Source organism: Poromitra crassiceps (assembly GCF_964638095.1).
Source record: "Poromitra crassiceps genome assembly, chromosome: 3".
Classification (NCBI taxonomy): Eukaryota; Metazoa; Chordata; class Actinopteri; order Beryciformes; family Melamphaidae; genus Poromitra; species Poromitra crassiceps.
Genome location: NC_139625.1, coordinates 43991988 through 44010248, shown reverse-complemented (window position 1 = coordinate 44010248; position 18261 = coordinate 43991988). Strand labels below are relative to the sequence as shown.

Genomic DNA, 18261 nt, shown 5'->3' with positions numbered 1-18261 from the left:
GTCGGGAGGAGCGTGCTGCTGCTCGGATGAAACAGCGCAGAGACGCACTCAGGCACAGCCATGGCCTCGGACAGTGAGTAGGCAGCGCTTCATCTTTGTATACACTTCCTATTTTCTACCGTGAGCCTGTCTGTAGCGGTTAACGCTAGTTCTTTCGTGTCGGTTTACAGACTTGAGACTCGTCCCTCAGCTGTCTGTAGTCTCTCGTGTCGGTGCGGGTTTACAGACGCGCTGTGGAGGCCAGTTCATCTGTTTTATTCACAGCTGCTATTCTGCCTTTTGACATACTGCGCCTTATCTCGCCCTATTCAGCTCCATCCATAACAAAGAATCCACTAAATACCGGTAGGATATTCCTATATTCCATAATAATATTCCAATGGGGACTTCGGTGTGTATTTGTGGTGTTCAGTTGTGAGTTTACAGTGGTTATCGCAGTAATATAGTTTATGATATTGTTCCCATCTCCTAGTAGCCATATCTCCAGTATTAATAGGGCCTTGATGATGTTGCTGTGGTAGGATAGCCAGTAGGCTACTGAGTTTGACGTTATCCCATTTCATGGCATCTGTATTTCCTATACTAAATGGCATGATGCCATTGGCATCACTATAGCCTATTCATACAGCCTGATGTTCCTATAGGCTATTGGTTTTTATATAATCTTCCATGTCAGTGATGCTCAGCTCTTTCCATATTAAGGACTCTAATTTAGTCCACATTACAGCCAGACCCCCGTTTGATGAGATGTCTCTCTGTCTCTGACCCAAATCTGTCAATATATTTTATTGTCAGATAGGCTAGTATGATTTTGTCCAGAATCCCATGGCTATCTGTGTTGTAGGTAGAGAGATGACAGTGAAACTATGATCAAAACAGTTATTTTTCTCTAATTGAGTTAACCTCTTGTAAATGAAATAATGGTGAAGTTTAACAAAATTGTCATCTTTTTTTATTCACTGTTGCTATTCTGCCTTATTGGCATATTACTGTGCCTTATCTCACCCTAATTCAACTCCATAATAAACAAATAATCCCACTGGCTATATTCCTTTAATATTCCAATAGGGACTTTAGTGTGTATTTGTGGTGCTCAGTTGTGAGTTTACAGCGGCCTTGTCGCAGCTATTTTATGATATTATTATAGCCTATCTCCTATGGCAGCGATTCTCAACCTCTTTCACAACAAGGAACCCTAATTTAAGCCACATACCACCATTTGATGAGATGTTGTCTCTCAGATCCAAATCCGACAATTTCTTTTTTATTGTTAGACATGATTTTGTCCAGAATTCCATGACTGTAGGTAGAGAGATAACATTGATACTATGATCAAAACAGAGCATTCTTCTCAGTCATTCTTCTCCACCCTCTAACTGTCTTGTAAATTAAGTGGTGAAGGTTAACAATGAATTGCTGGGGAACCCCCTCATTGAGCCCTGGTGGTCCCTGGACCTCACGTTGAGAACCACTGTCCGACTCCTATGGTATCCTGTATAGGCTAATAAAATAAGTTTACAGTGATATTATCCCTCTTCATGGCATCCACTATAATATTAATATTATATGCTATAATGTTCCTATAATAGATTTGATCTCATATGGCAGGCCTATTACTATACTGTAGCCTAATATCCCTGTCATATTATATAGAGACTTGTAATTTTGCTGTGATAATTGCACATTTGTAAATGTACTGTGGTTGTTTTCCATAAGGGTTCATGTTGCTGCATTCAATGTATGTGGATGCATCTGTTTAATAGTCAGTGTTTCCCCTAGAAAATCTTTCAGGCCTGGAGGGATTTTCGAAACGTACCCTGACCGCAACGGTGGGGGCCCTCGCTGGCAACGCTACACTTTTAACTAACCTGTTCGCATCGATGTTCGCAATGGCATCCCAAGTATCATCATACTATTATGGGATGTAATGCGAACAGTTGTATTATGGGATGTGCGTTTCCCAGGCAACGACACACGTTGACACATTCTGGAACAGCGCCGCACGCTGGCATAATGCTCCTAAAAGCAAAATGCTTATTGTTTTGAATGATTTGGCATCTTCTATTACTGTCAACACTAGTATTGTTGTATTGTAATAATATGACATAAAGGGTTTTTGAAATTTTGGTGAGAGCAGGAAAAAATATATAAAAATAAATAAAATAAAAAATAAAATTCTGGCCTGGTGGGGGCGTCGTTGGTCTGGCGGGCCCGCCAGGCCTGTAGAATGGTAGGGGAAACACTGATAGTGCTTTGGGATTGTATAGTCTGGAAATGAATGAAATGCATTGTGTCATATACTGGGTGGTGTTGGTCAAATAAAGTTGTAGTAGGCTATGAGGAACTTTGAAGTAGTTTAAACCGCATGACCACAATAGTTGGACACACAGAGGAAGACCTCATCTGCATTAAATAGTCTTTCACACTGTAAGGAAATTACAAATTTGCATTTTAGGTATTTAGCTTTTATCATTGAGTGCAGCAGCAGAAAGGGCGTACATTTCTAGCTGCTCCTCAGTGGGAGAGCAAATCACCAACACTGTGAGGGTTGGGGTTCAATTCCCACTGGAGCCAGCCACAGTAAACCTCTGTGTGTGCGCATGTATGGAATTTAAATGTGCTTTGGATAAAAGTAACTTATACATCAACATGACACAATGGTCCCTGTAACCAGCTGAGGCTCCAACATGGAAGTACATCAGATAATTGGTTGTTTTCAAGTAGCCTAATGCCTGGCTAACAGCTAAACGAGGACAGAGCTAGCTGAGTGTTGCTGTAGATCCAGTGGTGGAGTGGTCCCTGGAGAATTTGGACTACTATTCATTTCACCCCCTAACCCCCTCTTTTTTTCTTTTTTTTTGCAGGGGGGGGGGGTGTAAAGAAAAACAATATGAAAGGGGCTAGACTGTGTTGTCACTCCATGTTGAAAGGGGCTAGACTGTGTTGTCACTCCATGTTGAAAGGGGCTAGACTGTGTTGTCACTCCATGTTGAAAGGGGCTAGACTGTGTTGTCACTCCATGTTGAAAGGGGCTAGACTGTGTTGTCACTCCATGTTGAAAGGGGCTATACTGTGTTGTCACTCCATGTTGAAAGGGGCTAGACTGTGTTGTCACTCCATGGTGAAAGGGGCTAGACTGTGCTGTCACTCCATGGTGAAAGGGGCTAGACTGTGTTGTCACTCCATGGTGAAAGGGGCTATACTGTGTAGGGATGGGCATCGAATTTCGAATTTTCGAATAATCGTTGTTATTATCAAGGTCGACTTTTATTATTGAAATTCGAAATAAAAAATAAAAAAAACTTTTTTTTTTTTTTTTGAGTGAAATGTTGCATTGTCTCCCCTGATTCTAAGTATAGTCAAATCGCTTGGTTTGAGCAAGTAAAACAATTTTTATAAGCATTTTAAGCAAGGTTTATGGAAAAATGAATGGCGGATGAAATCCCATGAAGAGGGAGAGGGGGTGACTTTGGCACTCAGTCCTGAGCCTACTAAATATTTAATGAACCACTCATGATTGTCAAAACTGTTTTTTATTTTCGAAAATGTCAATGTCATGTAACATGTTCTTTACTTCAGTGGTGCAATGCTTGTTTGAGCTAAAAATCCACAGCATAAGCTTTTTATATTAATTAATAAAGCCGTAGACTTAGAATCAGGGGAGACAATGCAACATTTCACTCACACAAAAAAAAAAAAAATTACATTTTTAATTTTTTTTACATTTTTATTTTTATTTTCGAATTTCGAATTAAATTCGAATTTGGCCAGCGAATTTCGAATAGTGTTTTTGCTAGAAATGCCCATCCCTAATACTGTGTTGTCACTCCATGGTGAAAGGGGCTATACTGTGTTGTCACTCCATGTTGAAAGGGGCTATACTGTGTTGTCACTCCATGTTGAAAGGGGCTAGACTGTGTTGTCACTCCATGGTGAAAGGGGCTAGATTGTGTTGTCACTCCATGGTGAAAGGGGCTATACTGTGTTACTCTGTTATGAAAGGAGCTAGACTGTGTTGTCACTCCATAGTGAAAGGGACTAGACTGTGTTGTCACTCCGTGGTGAAAGGGACTAGACTGTGTTGTTACTCCTTGGTGAATGTGGTGAGTGTTGAGCTAAATCACTGTATGTGTGTTGTTTGCTAATGTTAGCTGTCAGCTATCAAGCTACTACCGCACTGAACTAACGTTAGTTTCAGACTGCTTCCTTGTATATTGTGCGCTGAGATCAGCGCTCCCCAGCGCACTCCCAGCGTTTAACAGTCGGAAAAAGACGCTAGGTGGACACAGGCCCTTAGTCTGCACTAAGTAGTTTCTAACAGGGTAATCACATATAACATATGATAACATATAATATAACATATAATAACAGGGTAATCACATATCCATTCTCTTCCTCCCTGTAGGCTCCTAAGTTGTTTCTAACAGGGTCATCAATACAGTATCAATTCTCTTCCTCCCTGTAGGCTCCTAAGTTGTTTCTAACAGGGTCATCACATACAGTATCAATTCTCTTCCTCCCTCTGTAGGCTCCTAAGTGGAGCATACAGTAGGCCACAACGCCAACAGACTCCGGCCAGTCTTCCTCACACAGAGGAAGACTGTGATTGGGGTTTCTGTAGCATACATTACTACACACATCATGTCTTTGATGGTGGGAGGAAACCCACACAAACACAGAGAGAACATGCAAACTCGACACAGAAAGGACATGGGACAGACCGGGATTCAAACCCAGTGAGGCAGCAGTCCTAACCACTGAGCCACCGTCCCACCGTGCCACAATGGACAGCAGATTCAGCTTTGAGGGTCATCACTGTTAGGAATGGACAAACTGTAGTGAGCCCTTGTGGGATTAGAGTGGGTTTGCCCCAGCCCACAGTGCCCACTAGAACCCCACACCCAGCCCACAGTGCCCACTAGAACCCCACACCCAGCCCACAGTGCCCACTAGAACCCCACACCCAGCCCACAGTGCCCACTAGAACCCCACAGCAGACCTACAGCCATAGTTTGAATGAGTGGGGAGCTAAGGGGAGCTCGGCTCCCCTGAAAAAGACATGGGCTTACCTGGCTCACATTTAGGGGAGCCCTAAAACTAAACTACCGTATATAAAAATATGGGTGTTTTACCAAAATCACATCAATGATCCTGTTGGTTATACTACAGTACTTAGTTTGACAAATTATAGTATATCTTTTGTAGTAGCCTATCTCTTTTTGGTGTTGCACTTTTTAGACGGTCCCCAAGTAGGCTATTCGTCTCACAGCCGGCCGGCTGCACAGAGACTGTGAGAGAGAATGTGTCTTGCATTTCCTTTAACTCAGCAATTGACCGCACTGCCGCACACTTCCATGCGCGTGCATGTGGGTCTCTCTGCTGTCTGGCAGCAATGTTTTGAAAGGGGAGCAAATGGATACTTTTCTGCATTTCTTTTTTATTTTATATGGAAATATATATATATATATATATATATATATATATATACAGTATATATATATATATATATAAATATAAGTATAATCTTGAGATCTTGAGATAGATCTTGGCAGATCTTGAGATAGACTTGGGACTCGGGTGAAGTTGACTCGGTCTCACACCTGTGGCTCTTTTGTCACAGTACAGCGGATGGCGCTTTCACCGCCTTCCTAATGTTGTGTCTCGGCCGGGAGTCAGGAAGGGAGGCACGCCTTGCTGAACGGGACCAGAAGGATAGAGTGATGACAGGCGGGAGAGGAGAGAGAGAGGGGGGGCAGAAGGAGAGAGAGAGGGGGGGGGGACACAGGGAGAGAGAGAGGGGAGAGAGAGAGAGGGGGCAGAGGGAGAGAGAGAGAGGGAGGCAGAGGGAGAGAGGGGGGGCAGAGGGAGAGAGAGAGGGGGAGGGCAGAGCTGAACCAGAAACTCAATACAGCGAAAAGACAATACAAGGAATCCATTGAGAAGGACTTCAGTACAAATAATACAAAAAAAATGTGGGTAACCATGAAATCCATCACAAACATGACTCCCACCAGGAAATCACTGCACTCAACAGATGACAAGGTTATGGCAAATGATTTGAATAATTTCTACATTAGGTTTGATTCCCATGATTTTTCTTTAGAACGCAGTAATGTCCTCAGCACCATAACCATTGATGACGATGTTCCAATAATACATATTGACCCCATTGAAGTCACACGTCTGTTTAAAAGAACAAATACTAATAAGGCCACAGGCCCGGATGGTGTCTCGGCTTTCCTTTAAAGACATGTACAGATGAACTTACAGCAGCCTGGGCCCCTGTAAGTTCTTATGGGTCTTATGGACACAGACACAGATATTTCCAGTTATAGTTTGGAGGTTGCTAAGTTTGTGCAATGGTGTGAGGACCACCACCTCATTGTAAACACACAAAAAACAAGAAGAAATTATTTTCGATCCGGGGCACCTGGGGGATCATTCTCCTACACTGGTCCACGGTGCCCACATTGCCCAGGTTCATTCATATAAATATCTGGGTCTACATATTGATGACAACTTGTCATGGAATGTCCATGTGAACTCTGTGTGCTCTAGGATTCAACAGCGACTCTACTTTCTACGGAGACTCAGGGTGTTTGGGGTCGGACAGAGGGTGCTTTTGTTGTTTTATTCTGCTGTTATAGAGAGCATTATACGTTATGGAATTTCTGTTTGGTTTGGCAACTTATCAGTTAAATCAAGATCACAAATCAATAGACTGGTTAACACGGCAATGAAAGTGATGGGGGTGAGAAACCATCCCACCCTCCAAATGCTTTTTGAGAAAACTAATTAGACAAGCTAGGAAAATTACTGCTGACCCCTCCCATGTCTTGCATATAGAATACGAACAGTATCTGGTAGACGCTACAGAGTCCCAATTAAAAACAAAAAACGATACCTCAACAGATACAAGAACTCTTTCATCCCCATATCAGTTAGTCTCCTAAACTCGGGTCTAATAAGCATCTACTGTAACTATGATGCACTTGCACTTTAATTGTATGTTTGCACATGTTTGCACTGTCTTGTGGTTTGCACTGTTTTGTATGTAGCAGCCGTATGTATGTCCAAGACAAATTTCCCTTGGGATGAATAAAATAATCTTGAATCTTGAAGAGGGAGAGAGCGAGCAGGGAGAGAGGGGGGAGCAGAGGGAGAGAGAGGGGGGCAGAGGGAGAGAGAGGGGGGAGCAGAGGGAGATAGAGAGAGGGGAGGTCAGAGGGAGAGAGAAAGGGGGAGAGAGAGGGGGGGCAGAGGGAGAGAGAAAGGGGGAGTGCAGAGGGGGAGAGGGGGGAGGGAGAGAGAAGGGGAGTGCAGAGGGAGATGGCAGAGGGAGAGAGAGGGGGAGTGCAGAGGGAGAGAGAGGCAGAGGGGGGAGTGCAGAGGGAGAGAGGGGGAGGGCCGAGTTTAGAGGTTCTAGAGATGATTAAGTTAATTCTCTACACAAGTGGAAAACAGGAGTGCGAAGAAGAGGAGACAAAGATAATTTATAAATCATTTTACAAGGGAACGAGAGGAAAATACCAGGAACACGGAGAGGAGATGACAGGAGAGGAGAAGAGCGAATAGAGAGGAAGTGAAGGAGGAGACATGTCTGGTGTGAGAGAATCTTCAGACTTGACAGACAGAGGCCGTGAGCTGCTTTTATCTATCGATCGATCTATCTATCTAATCTATCTATCGGCACTACTTGCAGTCTACTTTGCAAACTGGCAAAATGTTATTTGGAAACAAGTATTTTTAGCTGTGATGACTGAGACTCGCCACCAGATGGGGCTGTTTCCCTTTATCTTACACTTGGGCTTTTGCTTAGAGGGGTGCTATTGACAACACAGATCCTCCATCTGTGTTGGGGCTGATGAAACTACCATTAACAGATATAGAACTACATGTCAGGTCAGAGTAAATGCTACACAAATCACCTCATCTATTATATTCACCCAATTAGAACCAGACTGCTACTGTAACGCCTTCCATAATGCCGGCTACAGGCTGCGGTCCAGACCACCTCAGTCAAGTTCAAGTCAATTCCCGAGTAGTCTGACTCACTGGAAGCAGGCTGCGGGTATAAGCGCTGCCATTGGTGCTGACCATTTCAGTCAGAGTGGAAGGGGAGTTCCTTTCATCCCCCTGCAAGCTCTGCCATTTGCACCGACCATTGAGGTACTTGGATAACTTCAGCTGGCAATGGTGTCATCTGTCATGTGTTTTGTTAGTCAACCTAAGCCATGATGAATGCTATGAAAGCAGGGCACAACATTAGCAGCCACCACTGCCACCAGCCAAATGCTGGTAAAGTGGCTGGTAGATTTGCTTCAGTCACCACCAGGACATCTGGAGGACATAGTGACAGCATTTGCACTACCTGAGGCCCATAAGCAGCATTGAATCAGTGTTTAACTCTGTGCAATGTGCATCCATTTTGTATTATGTTTAGATTGTTTTTATTTGACGTTATTTACAATGTTGTATTGTTCTATATATTTATATTGTACTAAAGTATTAGATTACACTAATGTGAACACTGGCGCACAATTTTCTTCTTCTTTTTTTATGTTTTTATATGAGGACATCGTGGCAGCATTTGCACTAGCCAAGGCCCGTAAGCAGCATTTTGATGAGGAGCACTGGCCTCATAATGTGGTTTATTTATTATGTGAAAACATTAAATTTTAGTTATTAATTTAGGTGTTTATTGCTCTGGTTTTTAACTCATTGAGTGCCAGCCACTTTTGGAGAACGGACCAGTGCCAGAGTTTCAGAGCGTTTTCAGTGATCTCGAGGCCCACAGAATATTGTGTGATATTACTATGTAAACACCGAACACGCCCAAAGAACGATGAGAGTCTATTGTATCATCAGCAAAAAAAAGTTTATTGATATCATTTTCCGTTCTTTAGTTATCAGCCGGAGAAGATAGGTTGATTTCAGCAAAAACAGACTTTTCAGACTAGAAGCTGAGATAATCAGCCTTTTGTGAAATGAAACATTTCAAGCACATCACTGACTCTGAAGCTAATATTTTCTGATGTTGTGACACCTCAAAAATAATTTCCTTCAATAAAAGAGCGAAAACAAAGGAATTTTGTTTGGCAAAATAATATTTTTTAGCTGCAACCAGCAGCGCTGGCCCCTACTGCGCAGACCCTACACTTTCTTGCTGGTCTTGATTTACTGCTGGTGGGCATCAGATATTCTAGCTTGTGTTTGCCAACCAATCTGTCCATCGAGCCTGCTGTCTGGGTCTGTCTGGGTCGGTGTTGTATGCTGCCCTGCATGCCCCACCCCCCTCGACTGCAAACCCCTCCTCCGTGGGTGTGTCTCTGGTGGCTCTGTGCTGCGTTTGCTCTGCACTGAAAACCCAGCTTTTTCACAGCGTTCTGCGTGTATTTGTCACCGGCTCCCAGCGCTTCCAGTTGAGAATAATAACAACTCCACAACTAATCATGTGGATGGGGCTATCGCAGCGGACACGGAGGGGCTCAATTGTGGCAGCAGATTGGCTGCTGCAGGCACAGCTAACGTTATGCTTCATGCATACCGATGCGGTTTCCGTGTCCCCACGGCTGCTTCTCTGTTTTTTTCCTCACCTTTCTCTAATCTGGAGAGCACTGTCGCCACCTAATGGGTCCGTAAAATAGCTTTTACACATTCAACATCCACCATACTTTCACAGGAGATGCATCTGGCTTTGATCCACGTCCCACCGTCAAAAAACGCAATTGACGACAATCGTCGTCATTGGCACTCTACGTTAGTATTTGAATTGACGACGATTGTCGTCATTGGCACTCAATGAGTTAATGTTCTTTATATTTTTGTAATGTTCTTTATATTTTGAAAATTATACCAATATGCAGATTTGGATTTTTTTTAAATATAGGCTATATATTTTGTATATTTTTTGTTGGTGTCAGATTATTTATAACAATAATGGCGATGAACGCTGTTTGGAGGGCCCCTCCTGGGAGTCTTTGCTTGGGGCTCCAACAGACCCTAGAATGGCCACTGCCGGGTTCCCTAGTGTGCCTCAATCAGCACGGGCTCTGTAACCAACCCTCCAACATCTCCCTTATGAGTTTCAAGAGGTTTGAGCACTGTTACACAGACAGGAAACAAACCAGACATAAATTAAATTAACCATTTCAAGAATTTTTATTTTAAAGAAATGTAGAATTATAGGAAGGAGAAAGTCGAGTCGGCATGTCAGACATGAGTCAATTCTGCAGGGTTCAAATGGAACATCCTTGAAATTTTAGTAAAAACACATCCTGTAGACAGCGTTCTGCTGATTCAATCTGGAAATAAGAAAATTAATGGACATTAAACATGGTTTCTTTCCTTGACATTTTCAAAATAAAAGGCAGAAAGGCCTACTAAAGGCATTACTACACCTGTCTTTATAGGGAGAAATAGATTTGTAATCAGAAACTGAAGATTGTATCTGCAAAATGTGTATTACAATCCTCTTTATATTAGATTCACAGAACTGAGATGTATTCTGTTCTTCTGAAGTTCAGTTGTAATGCAGCTTACAGCCAGCAGATGGCAATTTAGCATCAGTATTGTCAAACTTTGTTTTCTGGTGATTCACTCATTTAGTGCTGTGCTTCACTTTAATGTCAGACATCACATTGTAGGGGTTTATGTTGGTCAATGTCACACTGTGGAATTCAGCTCATTTGGCCAGGTTTAACAAAGAAGATGGTGGTGAGCAGAAGAGTTGTTTCTCCTAACTTAGAAAATTACACTTGACTGTGTCGTTAATTAACCTTGCGAGACAGCTGGATTTGCGCGAGATCATGAGATCACGATCACATGACAAATCAATCTTGCCATGCTCCAATCTATTGGTTTGAATCCGAACCACCAGGGGTTCACACCAATCAGCATACTATGAGGCAGCTACGGGTGGGCTTTAGGTGTGACGCCAGCGAGAGCGAGTCTGTGATAGACCATGATAGACAGATGGTTCATCCAATCATGTGCCAGGTATTTTTTGAAAGTGCCTGCCCTTTGAGATGTTTTCCCCAGCGACTTGTTCCCAGATGGTTATGTGAAAACAAACCATCTGACAGTGTCAGGTTATTAGTCGTCTCTTATTTACCTTATGTAGCCATGCCCATTTGACCCGGTTGTGTGGTCGTGTGACGACTTCCGTAAAAAAAAAATGGCTGCGCTGCTCCAATATCATCTAACTCTGAATTAACTAATAATTTAGCCAATTGTATGTAACATACCAAATAAAAGCAAACGGCAATGTCTTAGAATGCAACGCCATGTAACTGGCTCGTTAAGTCTCGCATTCCAGGGAATTACGTTAACGTCTGCGGGTCTTATAGGCGTAAGTGGCTCGAGCGCTCGGAGGAGAGAAAACTAGCTGAAGATTTCTTTGTTGGAGTCCAGGTATGTTTTACAAGAAAGTGCTCGTCATTGTCGACGATAACGTTATCTGACCTGGCTAACAGTGGATACTCGCTTGCTTGCTGTGTACCGAGCTCAAAGTAGTAGGCTACATTCTTTGTTTTACCCCCTGCGCTGTCCACTGTCATGACGTTCTTTCATATTTCACGCCGTGACCGCCGGAAGTGTTAACACGACCCCGAAGAATTTTGCCCACCCCCGCGTCTGAACATAAGGTGAATAGGGTGGGAAATACAGCTTTGAAGACGTCTCTGACTTCCAAGCAGTGTTTCCCACACGATTTTGAGAATTTGTGGTGGGGGACCGCAGACCCCCTAGGGGGGTGCGGGGGCGTGCGCCCCCCGCGTGATTTTAAAGTAAAATGCATGAATTTGGTGTACTTTGAGAAAGCTTAAGAGCAAAATTAAAAGGCTAGATCTATGAAGAACATGTCATCATTACTGTGCTGTGGGTTTACAATGACAAACTAAATTTCTCCCTATAGGTCAGGGATACTCAACTTGCTTTGCCACTTTCGTGAAATGATAGAAGGCGAGGGGCCAGTTAATAAACAAACAATATAAATTTTTCTGTAGCGGATTGTAGGTTTTTGGGGTGTCAGCCGGAGTTTAGGCTGACAGTGTTGTGCACACCGGATAGTTAGTTAGGTTAAGTTAGTTGGGTTAAGTACATACATAAGTGCCTGGGTAGCGAGCAGATGGCGGTATTTGACAATATAGCAGCTAAATCATAGATTATTGAAAGATATTCCATATTCCAGACTGAAATGCTATAACAGAAGTATTGGCCAGAATAACATGAACATTTATTGGACACTTATTCAGCGGGTATCTTGCATGTTGCGTTCAGGTGCACTGTATGTTTTTGGGTCAACATCTTATTGTGGCGGTCCAAATATTATTGTGGCGGCCCGCCACAAATTCCTTTATGTATGGGAAACACTGCTTCCAAGCTAGAGAGAATGGTTGTTTGTATAAAAACTAGGGCTGTCAAACGATTAATTTTATTAATCGCGATTAATCTAGTTAATCGCGATTAATCGCATCTTTGTATCGCATGTTTAAAATGCCATTATTTTGCATTTCAAAGCATTTTTAATTAGATATTAATCATTCTTACCAGTGTGTCATGATTGGGAATCAAATGAATGCAATTAAATGTACTTTGTGATCTTGAATTTTAGATTTATTTTCAATTCAATAGAAGTGGAATGTAGACCGGAGGTAACAATGTCTACAAAATATATCTAGAACCGATACTTCCGCCGGCGGCGCTGTGGAGCAGTCGAAACCCAAAATGACACAGCCGAAGAAGGCTGTGTATATGTCAATGGTCTGAGCTAAAAACTTTGGCACTTCCATGTGAATAATGGCTCGGTATTGGAAACTGTGTATTGATAACGTGTATATCGCGTGAAGCCATTGGAGCCGACCTCCCAGTGGTTAGAGGACCCGCGCATCCGAGACTCTGAAGGAAGAAAGAGTGATGAGTCTCGCGCTAGCTACTATAGCTGGCTGCTAGCTGGCCGCTAGCTACTTTTAGGTGATCGCTCGCCTCAAACTCGATGTACTTCGGTGATATTTTAATTCCATTTTACACAAGGTGCAAACTACGGCTCTTGACTTGTCCACTGTGCCACTTGGGGAGTTTTTTTTAAGTAAAACGAGCCATTTAGAAGCATATTGCTGTCGTTCTCTTCCATGCCTGCCTGCACAAGCAGGAGACAACCGAACGTCTTGACTACAAGTACGGGTGTGACGAAGGGACAAAATAGCGGCATGCGATTAACGCGATTAAAAAAAATAACACGTTATGGTGGGCCCTTAATCGCATCGTGATTAACGCGTTAACGCTGACAGCCCTAATAAAAACATTTTACCGCAAAAGTGGTTAAAACAATGGACAAAGTTACACAACAGCCATTTTGCGGGATAGGTGCTCAAGTGAAAAAAGGGCACCCCTCATAATTATTTCTACAATAAAAAAGTGACATACAGTCAGGCCTGGATTAATACAGTGTGGTGCCCCTGGGTGACCACACTTGAAGTGCACCTCCTTCCAATTTTATATGTACAAATTTACTATTGGCAATAAAGACCAAAGTTTTGAATGATCTTATTGCTAAAGTACAGGCTCAACACACATACTACAGAAACATGTAAGACACAATGTAGTAACTAAAAAAAATATGTAATTTTCTACAGTGAGGTGAAGTTTCGAAAAATGATCTCACTACAACACATCATCACACATGAATACAAGTTGGCTCATTGAATCCACAAGAGTCTCATATTTCCAGTCATACCCAAATTATGTACAAGCCTTTTTATGGACCCCATATGCAGAAATATTCAAATAGAATTCAAATTTATAGGCTACTCTACTGTGTGTAATTATTATGTTAGATAACAAATCAGTGAGATTTCGCATTACTTGCACCCTGTAGCCTACTGGCAGTCAATACAGAGAAAAATATCCTGAGAGCCATCACACATGAATGCAACTCATCTGTTGTTGTTGTTGTTGTTTTTATTGACAATAGTAATACAATGACAACTCATCTGTTTTATCCACCTTATTTCTAGCTGCCATGATGCGTTACGTGAAATATGGTGTAATCCTCCCAATCCCCTCCCCCCCATTACGTTGCTGACTGCATCTGTAAACGATGTTTCAAAGCTGCAGACAAAGGGAGCCAATCACGTCCAGTTTGGCAAAACATCTAGCTGATAAATATCCCGAGTTGAAAAGAGCAACAGGTTAGCGGATGTGATAGATAACATTATTACATTCCCTCAAATAAGTCGGCAAACGAGTGTTATTTCTTTGTGACAAGCAACTTTCTTCACTGAGTTTGATGAGGAAATCGCCTCAGCAGTACGAGCGCCGCAGGCAGACCCTCGGCCAAGTAGGCTACGTTAACCAGCTGCAACAATCAGTCACGTTCTAGACCGGACCTTGCACCCATAATAATTTTACAGCGGGGCATTCAAAAATAAGTTGGATAGAGAGGAACTGGCTCAGTCCTCTCTCCTTGCAGCCTAGAAAGATCAAAATGTTTCTTCTCGACGGCTTCCTTGTTTTTCTCGGGAATGCAAAAAAACTTTAATGTGTGATTTTTTTTTTTTACCTTTCTTGTCTGTGCAGCCCACCACACAACAACTTTTAGCCATAATTCAAGGACAATTATGTTGGTGTATGGAGGTGAATGGAGAGCTTTCCCCAATGATGGGGGTGGCCTATTTCATGCAGTGTCTCTATTTGAGTCTAAATGGGACCATAATTTACTAAATGAACATCATGCTGTATTGAAGAAGACTTGAAACTAGTGATTGAGACATAAACTCATTAGAAAGTGTTTACTGAGGCCATAAATCAAGTGATAAGTAGGGTCACTTTCCCATAGACTTCTATACAATCGGAATTATTTTTGCAGCCAGTGAAGTTGGTTTGTAATTGTTGTGATTGACTGTTACTCAGATTTTCATTGAGACATAAAAACATGTCTCTATGAAAAACAATTCATAGAGACATAATAAAACATACAAATATCTTTGATAGTGATGGATGGAAAATTGATCAAATGAGCAAAAAAACAACAACTCAAATCACGATAAATGTAATGCCTTCCTCTCCCAGCTGAGCGAGAGGGAATTGAACCCTCACCCGGGCATGTCGGTGCCTTGCTCTCAACACTGACGCACTGACAGCGTTGTGCTAACGGCAGCCCTTCTGATATGCAGGAGGGAAAAGGCATTAATTATACCTAACAGAGCCACTGGGCCGTTTCCATGGAAACTAACTGTGATGTTTGTGTGTGTGTGTGTGTGCGCGCTGTGAGATAGCCTTGTGGTCAGTGGGTTTGAGCTAGACGAAAAACATAATGTGCTGATGGAACAAGGCTGGATTGACACACACACACACACACACACCCATACGGCTGTTTGTGTGTGGATCGAGGTCACATGTTGGTCTGCAGCACAGTTTCAATAGAGATCGGCTTCTGGGAACAGCGGCACACATGCACACACATACACATGCACACACACACACACACACACACACACACACAAACCTACACACACAAAGTAAAATACATAGCTGGAACTTCCAGTTTTATTGGGAAAGTAGTTCCAGCTATCTATTTGCTTAGAAAATTACAATGTCTCATAATTTTCACATTATTGGTGATTATTGGTGGTGAATGCACGAGTCACAACATCGACACAGGAGCGTTTTGGCACGTACTGTTGGAATGTGTATTTGGTGACTTAACAAGGGTAGGCTAGCCCCTTCCGCAGACTACCAGTCATTGTGCTAAGCTAACTAGCAGGAAGGGCGTGCACGCACAGAGAAGAGCACCGCATCTTTCTTATTGTCTTATCTGGGATATAGCAAATAGGTGACTCTCCCCAAAACGTTGGCATGTTCCTTTAAAAAGCTAGCCTGGTAAACCAGCCGGTCATGTGAACTCACATTTCATTTTGTTCTACCAGACCATCTGGTTTCAAGCCCTGGGAGGGCATTTGCAGAAACTGCAAAGCGTACGATCCAATCAGTGACACGCCTCGTAGTTGACATCGTAACCGGCCAATCAGGAATGCAGCTGGGAAAACAATAATGGCTGCCCTCTGTGCTTGTCTGCCTCGAGGAGTAACGTCAATGTTCGTCGAGTTTAAACAGACAAAGTGCAGTTATTGCAAAAATAGACTCAATAACAACAATTAAACAAGTACAGAGTATGCAACAGCGGAGTTATTTTTGCCGTTCTCGTGAGTGGATTTGGGTTTGACTGGATCCAACGCTGTTTGGCTGAAGGTGTTGTCTGTCAAGGCAAGTACACCGCCCAACTTCCGCCCACTGCAAACACTGGATGAAAGCTTGAGGCCAGACGGTGTGGTAGAACGAAATGAAATGTGAGTTCACATGACCGGCTGGTTTACCAGGCTAGTAAAAAGCAGGACCTGCATGTATAAAACAGTGAGTTGTATAAGCTTCCACACACATGCTGGCACCTGAACACACACACACACACACACACACACACACACACACACACACACACACACACACCTATCAATAGCTAGCACCACACCTGCTCTCTCCAACAATAGTCCTGAACCAACACGCACGCACGCGCGCACGCACACACACACACACACACACACACACACACACATAGCCTGTGTGTTTGTCTTCATTATATGAACACACACCTGAGAGCTGCTGGTTCACTGTGATCAGCTCAGAGGGCTGGATGACTGGGCTGCACCTCCACAGTAAGCACTACTTATTGATTTGATTGATTGATTGATTGAATGATTATTATTAAGTCTTTCTTTTCCCAACTAAATCCTGTTTATTTTAGTCAAAACACCAATTACAGCTTAAAATCTACCTGCTTTTTTCTTCCTGCCTTTTACCAGTAGGCCTACACCTTGACAGTATTCATCCTCAACAATAGTAGCACAGGGAGGACCTATTTTTGTAGGCCAACTCAGCTAGTCATGCTAGTTCCGGTTCCTTCGTCTTATAGTCAATGGAATTCTGTCTTCATTTGAAGCGTTTTCTGAAAATTGTGTTAAAAAAACACTCATAAAAGTGGTCCTGCTTTGTGAAGATTATCTTGCTGAACACAAAGTTTGCTGTTTCTTAAACCTTTGTTAACCACAGACCTTATTTCAAGCATTTAACCAAAATCTGCAGAAAAGAATCCCATTGACTTTTAGACGAAGGAACTGGAAGTGTCAGCATCCAGGTCTTCCAGACTCATTCCTTCCGTACTCTTGAAGCCATACTATGGAATCAATATATCAACATAGCCAAACATGCATCATCTACATCTATCTATCTATCTATCTATCTATATAGACCAAATCACCGTGACGTCACCATGTAAACAACATTTACTTCCGGGTACCACTTCGGGAAGGCGGCAGGTTTAAATTTGCGTGTTGTTGTCAAATAAATGCTGTCAAACCCTCTCGTTTTCGGCCGACTACTTTCAATTTAAATGTTCAAACGGTTGGTAAACATGCTTGTCCGACGTATCTAGCCTTTCTTCTGTTTGTTTTATGTAGTGTTAGCTAGCTAATAACGTTTGTTTACAACTGTCAAACTCGCTGTTTTTTTGCAGACTCGTTAACGTTACAGACAGAGCTACTGACGCCATGTTGTCTGTGCCACTCGGATACAGCTCGGAACCCGGATGTTGTAGCTGTAGTAAGCCTGTGCCGCCGAATCCAGAGGGATTCTCTTTGCACATGTTTGCCCTTTGCAGAGGGAATTATGAATAATCCAAATCTTGACCCGCTCTTTATGGTCACTGGAAACCCAACAACACAACACGAACGAACCATTTTTGTCTTCTTTGTCTGTTTTTGTCTTCAACACGTCAGTTTGTGCCGTTCACCGCCATTATGATGTGTGGGGGTAACCGGAACCAAGGGTAACCGGAAGTAAATGTAAACATCCCTGCTGATTTGGTCTATACATTTGGAAATGTGGGCTCTGTTAGCTGTTTCTCTGTTCTCTGTTAACATTTTTGTCCCACTGATGATGTCATCAGTGATGTCATAAATCACTGATCATGTCATAAGTGATGTCATCAGTGATGTCACTTGAGCAACTGTGCATTGGTGCCAATAGAGCAGGCGACGCCATGCAGCAGCCGAGCTGTGGGCGAGGCCGCGCAGCTGGCGAGCTGTGTATGCGAGCTGCAGGTCCAGGGCGGGCAAGGAATCGAGCGTGCATAGTGTGCGAGATGTCTAGGGCTCTATCTTCCCAAAAGCGCTAATTTAGCGTTTGCGCTCGTTTAACGCCGTGCGCAAT

At 42.9% G+C, this 18261-nt stretch overlaps 1 protein-coding gene across 1 annotated transcript in view; it reads left to right on the top strand.

Moving 5' to 3' along the window:
* The window catches only part of syt16 (synaptotagmin XVI), a 67018-nt gene continuing 48757 nt past the window's right edge, over positions 1-18261 (top strand). The window contains exon 1 of the mRNA XM_083633446.1: positions 1-73. Coding sequence (XP_083489572.1) covers positions 61-73 — 13 coding nt within the window. The 5' untranslated portion in view covers positions 1-60. The remainder of the gene's footprint in view (positions 74-18261) is intronic.